This window comes from Girardinichthys multiradiatus, chromosome 23 (genome assembly GCF_021462225.1).
Source record: "Girardinichthys multiradiatus isolate DD_20200921_A chromosome 23, DD_fGirMul_XY1, whole genome shotgun sequence".
Classification (NCBI taxonomy): Eukaryota; Metazoa; Chordata; class Actinopteri; order Cyprinodontiformes; family Goodeidae; genus Girardinichthys; species Girardinichthys multiradiatus.
Genome location: NC_061815.1, coordinates 26,206,881 through 26,213,604, shown reverse-complemented (window position 1 = coordinate 26,213,604; position 6,724 = coordinate 26,206,881). Strand labels below are relative to the sequence as shown.

The window sequence follows — 6,724 nt, the reverse complement described above, 5'->3', positions numbered from 1 at the left end:
ATACCATCACAATGAGACCCAAATCTTCCATAAACATACATGCTGCATCTTAGACAACGAAACAAATTAATATGATTAAAAAAACAAAAAACTAGAGTTTCATTGAAGTGATCTCTTCTGAAAACAAAATAAAGTCTATATGAAATAAATAATGTTTTATATTTCCTAATTACCCCGAAAAAACTAAAACTTAATAGACCAACTTTGGATTGACCAATTCAAACTGTAGATTAATCTTACCTCTTCACATGCTCTTCTCCTGTCAGGTAGCACCAGTGTGTTTGCATGACTTCCAGGTACTATAGTAGATCCTATACTCATCCTGGGTCCAACTAACATGTACCGTTTGTCTCCAGATCTGTACTGGATGCTGTGACACAGTGTCCCATCATAATTAGTCTCTGGGAGATATTTAGAAGTGTAGTCTGTGGATCTGGAGCACTGCATTGCAATCAGCACGATGATACTGATGATAAACAGAACTGAAACTGAGCCCAAAGTGATCATCAGGTAAAAAGTCACATTATTATCCTCATCATCCTTTGCTGCACTTTTAACATCAGAAGCTGCAAAAGCCTCTTTGGGCTCCACCAGTTTGACAATCACAGTAGCTGTTGCTGAGAGGGAAACGTTGCCATTGTCTTTGACCAGTATGACCAGTTTATGCTCAGCCTCGTCTGTCTCTGTGAATGAGCGAAGTGTTCTGATCTGTCCTGTGTAGCGGTCCAAACCAAAGAGACTGTGGTCAGTAACTTCCTGCAGTGAAAACAGCAACCAGCCGTTATATCCTATATCAGCGTCATAGGCTCTGACTTTAGTCACCAAGTGTCCTGCGTTCACATTGCGGGGAATCTCCTCCACACCTTCAGCAGAACCGTTGGAGCTGACTGGATACAGGATGACTGGAGCGTTGTCGTTCTGATCCAGAATGAACACGTTCACTGTGACGTTGCTGCTCAGTGACGGAGACCCAGAATCTGAGGCGACAACTTGGAACTGGAAAGTTTTCAGAGTTTCAAAGTCGAAACTTTTAAGTGCAGATATTTGCCCGTTTTCTGAATTAACGTTTAAAAATGCAATAGTTTTTGACTGGCTGCCCTCCTCTCTTACTAAATGATAACTTATAGCCGCATTTTCCTCCAAGTCTTTATCAGAAGCAGAAACAGAAAATATTGAGCTTCCAGGGACGTTGTTCTCTGTCATATAAAGTTGAATGGGGTTATGTGAAAATTCCAGTGCATTATCATTTATATGTGTCACATCAATATTCAGAGTTTTAAATGTAGATAGAGGAGGCTGACCACAGTCTGTAGCTGTAAGGGTGATGTCATAATGAGAAACTGACTCTCGATCCAATTGCTGTTTTAAAACTAAAGAGTACATATTATCTTGAAACAATGGTTTTAAATCAAACGGCACGTCATCTGAGAGGCTACATATGACTTTACCATTTAAACCTGAGTCCTGATCTGTAATACTGATTAAAGAAACCACAGTACCAAGTTTGGAGTTCTCTGAGACCTGCTTAGAAAGAGATGTCACCTCGATTTCTGGTCTGTTGTCATTTTCGTCCAGCACTTTGATGAGGACGGTACAGTCCGCACCCATAGGAGGTGTTCCTTTGTCATTTGCATGTATTTCTAATTTATAAACCTCAGCTTTTTCAAAATCTATGTCTCTTTTTACTGTGATTTCACCTGTGACTTTATCTAAGCTAAACATTTCACGTATTTGAGGGTCAAGTTCCCCACCGAAAATATATTCAATTTCTCCGTTCGAACCGTCATCCAGATCAGTAGCATTAACAATAATTACCCTTGTATCCACGTTTATATTTTCACGTAATGTTACAGAGTATACCTCTTGGTTAAATATGGGATGATTGTCGTTTGAATCGAGGACAGTTATTGTGACATTCAGTGTCCCTGATCTCGGAGGGTTTCCACCGTCTAATGCTGTAATAATCAGTTTGTGCTTATTTTGTTTTTCTCTATCAAGGGGCTTTTGCAAAACTAAGTGTGGTACTTTCTCCTCTCCTCTTTCTCGAATTTGTAAACTGAAATGTTCATTCTGGTTTAATTTGTACATACGTATCGTATTAACAGCAACATCTGGATCGCGAGCAGTCGGCAATTGGAACCGTCTGCCTGACAGAGTGGACTCAGCAATTTCAATTATTTTTTCCTTCTCTTGAAAAGTCGGTGTGTTATCATTTATGTCCATAATTTCTATTCCAACATAATGTATTTCCATTGGATTCTCGGCTACTAACTTTAGATCCATCAAACAAGGCGAAATGCTTTCACAGACTGTTTCTCTGTCTATATTCTTGTGCACATACAGAACGCCATTGTTCTGATTGACTTCAAACTGACCGTCTCTTATTCCCGAAACAATCCGAAACCGTCTTTCCTCCAACGTGTTGATGTCCAGCCCGAGATCCTTTGCGATATTTCCAACGACAGATCCCACTTTTAATTCCTCCGGAATTGAATATTTTATCTGGGCCGAAACCCTCAGAATGCAGCCCAGCATCACAGACACACTGACGGCTACCCACCAACCCTGCAATCCTCGGCTTTGTCCTTCTTGTCCCATCATTCCAGTTTAGAGAAGAAAAAAACACAAACAGGTTCTCCAAGCAATTTTTCCTTAATAAAATAGTATGAGCGTATATGTACCAAATGTTTAAATCAAGTCGATTTTATACAAACCAGCAGCGTTTTTTTTTTCTTCCATTTTAGAGTACCCTCTCCTTTCTGGTGACTGGAACAAAACGTGTGTGAAGGGGCAGGACCAACTATAGCTCACCAATTTATGCTGAGATGACACTGACACCTCGTGGACTAAACACACTATAAAATCCATGACAGAAAACACATAGAAAAGATGATAACAGTTTCTCATTAGTTAAAATATACAACCTGTGACATACACTTCTTTGGTGCTTTTGCACCTTCTAATAAAATATATAAGAAGTAAAATGAAATACACAGCCTTGTTTTTAAGATGACAACAATAGGATGTGTTGAGAACGTTTTCTCAGCACCATGGATAGTGTTACCAGAAAAGCACATATCTTACTGAAGTTTTCGTTTAGGATAAACCAACCTATGTAGGTTTGATATAAAAAAAGAGTCATTCAAAAGATGGACACAATACCTCCACACATGAAAACTGTCAACATTCCGATAGAATTAGATGTTCTTATGGCTTTCTCAAATGTCGACTGAGACCCGAAGAATCGTTAGTCTAAACCTAAATAAATTTTACCACGGCAAAAAACAACGAAATGAATGAAAAAAAAATCTCGGTTGTTTGGCAAACACGAAAACAAACAAACGCGTAAAAATAAACACCAACGGTTGGAAGAACATTTTTAATGACTAATTAATTTTCATTTTTTAAATCTAGACACACCATTCGCCTGGTAGCCAACCTCAATGAATCTCCTTTAATCGAAACATGATCATAGAGCCATTTGTATTTGTAGTTGCATTATGTTTATCGTCCCTGGTTCCCACTACCGTGTAAATTAAGCGGATACAATTATGATAGAAACGAAATACTTGCATGTTCTAAAATATAACGCATGAGATAAAAATAAAAATAGTCTTAAGAAAATGAGTTTTCAGTGTTTCAGTTTAAAACATTTTAGAACTTCTGCGGCATAGTTATGAACGAGATTAAACTCATTTATGTTTCTATATGTAATAGTCTAGACTACGTTTGCTCACCCGAATATACTAGAATTTAAAACAAATCTTACCTCATCACATGTCCTCCTCCTGTCAGGTAGCACCAGTGTGTTTGCATGACTTCCAGGTACTATAGTAGATCCTATACTCATCCTGGGTCCAACTAACATGTACCGTTTGTCTCCAGATCTGTACTGGATGCTGTGACACAGTGTCCCATCATAATTAGTCTCTGGGAGATATTTAGAAGTATAGTCTGTGGATCTGGAGCACTGCATTGCAATCAGCACGATGATACTGATGATAAACAGAACTGAAACTGAGCCCAAAGTGATCATCAGATAAAAAGTCGCATTATTATCCTCATCATCCTTTGCTGCACTTTTAACATCAGAAGCTGCAAAAGCCTCTTTGGGCTCCACCAGTTTGACAATCACAGTAGCTGTTGCTGAGAGGGAAACGTTGCCATTGTCTTTGACCAGTATGACCAGTTTATGCTCAGCCTCGTCTGTCTCTGTGAATGAGCGAAGTGTTCTGATCTGTCCTGTGTAGCGGTCCAAACCAAAGAGACTGTGGTCAGTAACTTCCTGCAGTGAAAACAGCAACCAGCCGTTATATCCTATATCAGCGTCATAGGCTCTGACTTTAGTCACCAAGTGTCCTGCGTTCACATTGCGGGGAATCTCCTCCACACCTTCAGCAGAACCATTGGAGCTGACTGGATACAGGATGACTGGAGCGTTGTCGTTCTGATCCAGAATGAACACGTTCACTGTGACGTTGCTGCTCAGTGACGGAGACCCAGAATCTGAGGCGACAACTTGGAACTGGAAAGTTTTCAGAGTTTCAAAGTCGAATCTTTTAAGAGCAGATACTTTCCCGTTATCAGTGTTTATGTTTAGGAATGACAAAATGTCTTTTTTGCTTCCTTCCCTCGCAATATGATATGCAATAGCAGCATTTTCGTTCGCATCTTTGTCGGTTGCACTGACAGAAAATATAGACATGCCAGCTGCGTTGTTTTCCGGAAGGTAAAATAGTAATGGATTTTGAATGAAATTGGGACTGTTGTCATTTACATCTGATATCCGGATGGTTAAGGTTTTTAAATTTGATAATGGAGGGTCACCGCAGTCCGTCGCTCTTATTGTTATTTCATATTCAGACACCTCTTCTCGATCTAAAATCCCTTTAGTCAAAATTGAATAAATATTTTCCTTATAAGAGGGCTTTAGTTCGAAGGGAACGTCTGAGTTTATGTTTAATAATATTTTTCCATTTAGGCCAGCATCTTTATCTATAACACTGAGAAGTGATATAACTGTACCAGGCTTCGAGTCTTCAGACACAGTGTTTGACACAGAGGTGATTTCAATTTCAGGCGGATTGTCATTCACATCTTTTATCTTTATATTTACTCTGCACACACCCTTTAACGGAGGCGTTCCTTTATCTGTTGCCTCAACATCGAGTTTATAAACGTCCTGTTCCTCATAGTTCAGTATTCCTTTCACTTTTATTTCTCCTGTTGTTTTATCAAGTTCGAAAATCTCGTTGACTTTTTTCTTAAGTGTTTTCTCGAGACTGTATTCAATTTCACTATTTATACCTTCATCTGGATCCGTCGCATTTAGTTTATATACCAACGTGCCAAAAGGAACATTTTCCTGTATCTCAATTTCATATATTTCCTGACTAAATTTCGGACGATTGTCATTACTGTCGAGAACAATAATAGAAACATTTAACGTTACTGATCTCTGGGGTTTTCCTCCATCGACCGCTGTTACATACAGCAAATGATTACTTCTTTGTTCTCTGTCTAGGGACTTTTTCAGAACTAAAAATGGTATTTTGTCATCATCACTCTGCCGAATATCTATTTCAAAGTGATCGTTTGGTGTTAACATGTAATTGCGAACAGAGTTAGATCCTGCATCAGGATCACGAGCAGCGTGCAGCTGGAATCTGCCCCCTGGTAATGTTTGCTCAAATATTTCAAATTCTTGCTCACTTTCAGCGAAGCTAGGGGAGTGATCATTTACATCGGCAATTTCCACAACGACATAGTGCATTTCCAAAGGGTTTTCCACTAAAATCTTCAGGTCAATTAAGCACGCACGACTCCCGTGACACAGCTCCTCTCTGTCGATTTTCTTACGAACAAAAAGATCCCCAGTGTCCTGGTTTACCTCAAATAATGCTTCCTTTGATCCGGAGATAACACGAACACCTCGGTTGGATAACAATGCAACATGAAGACCAAGATCTTTCCCAACATTTCCAACAACTGATCCTTCTTTGACCTCCTCCGGAACAGCGTATCGAATCTGAGCAAAGGCCCGCTTTCCGAGAAAAAACAAAATAAATACTTGAAGCAAAAGCAAACCACACTTCCTTCCTTGGTTATCTCTGTAGGTCCCCATCATCCGATCTTAAATTGGAGAATGTATATCAAAAATAAAACATTTGGATCTCTCCTGGACGTGTCATATATACACAAAGCACACCGAGAAGCCGATGTGTGAATTTACATGCTGAACAAAAGCTTTTGAGGGGAAGGAAAACCAATGTTTCCTGATGCTGCAGTGACACCCTGAGCTCATGCAATGCACCCATTTTAATTTATAAACCCGAAAAATTATCATTGCAAATGCCAGATAGTGTGTTATTTGTTCTTATCCTATTCAAAGCAGAAAATGTTGTATTTAGCATGCTAACACATGCAAGAAAACTAACAGACAATATGTATAAGGGTGTAAAATTTAATTAGTCAGATTCATTGTTTTGTCCCAGATACACTTCATGACTGAAACAATACATTTATTTATTTAAACTGCTCAACCAGATTATTGTAGCCACCAACTTGTTTAAAATTATGTCATCCAGTAGCACGCTATGATTGCAAACATGAATTTAAAAAGTATCTGTTGCACCGAAATAGCTTTTACTTTGTGACTTTTTACTTAACATTTATTTAACCAGGTAAAATACCATTGAGATCGAGATATCTTTTACAAGGATGA

The 6,724-nt window shown here is 38.9% G+C and overlaps 2 protein-coding genes across 3 annotated transcripts in view; both read right to left on the bottom strand.

The window, feature by feature from the left end:
* LOC124860299 (protocadherin alpha-C2-like) overlaps window positions 1-6,724 on the bottom strand; it is a 192,052-nt gene that overhangs the window by 182,542 nt on the left and 2,786 nt on the right. The window contains exon 1 of one of the 2 annotated variants that reach the window (XM_047353504.1): window positions 241-2,647. The exons of the other annotated variant lie outside the window; for it this stretch is intronic. Coding sequence (XP_047209460.1) covers window positions 241-2,601 — 2,361 coding nt within the window. The 5' untranslated portion in view covers window positions 2,602-2,647. Of the gene's footprint in view, window positions 1-240; window positions 2,648-6,724 lie in introns of those variants that run through there. 2 annotated transcript variants of the gene reach the window in all.
* Window positions 3,397-6,124, bottom strand: LOC124860239 (protocadherin gamma-A11-like). The gene has a single exon (XM_047353354.1). It carries the CDS (start codon window positions 6,122-6,124, stop codon window positions 3,734-3,736), a length of 2,391 nt encoding a protein of 796 aa, XP_047209310.1. The 3' UTR covers window positions 3,397-3,733.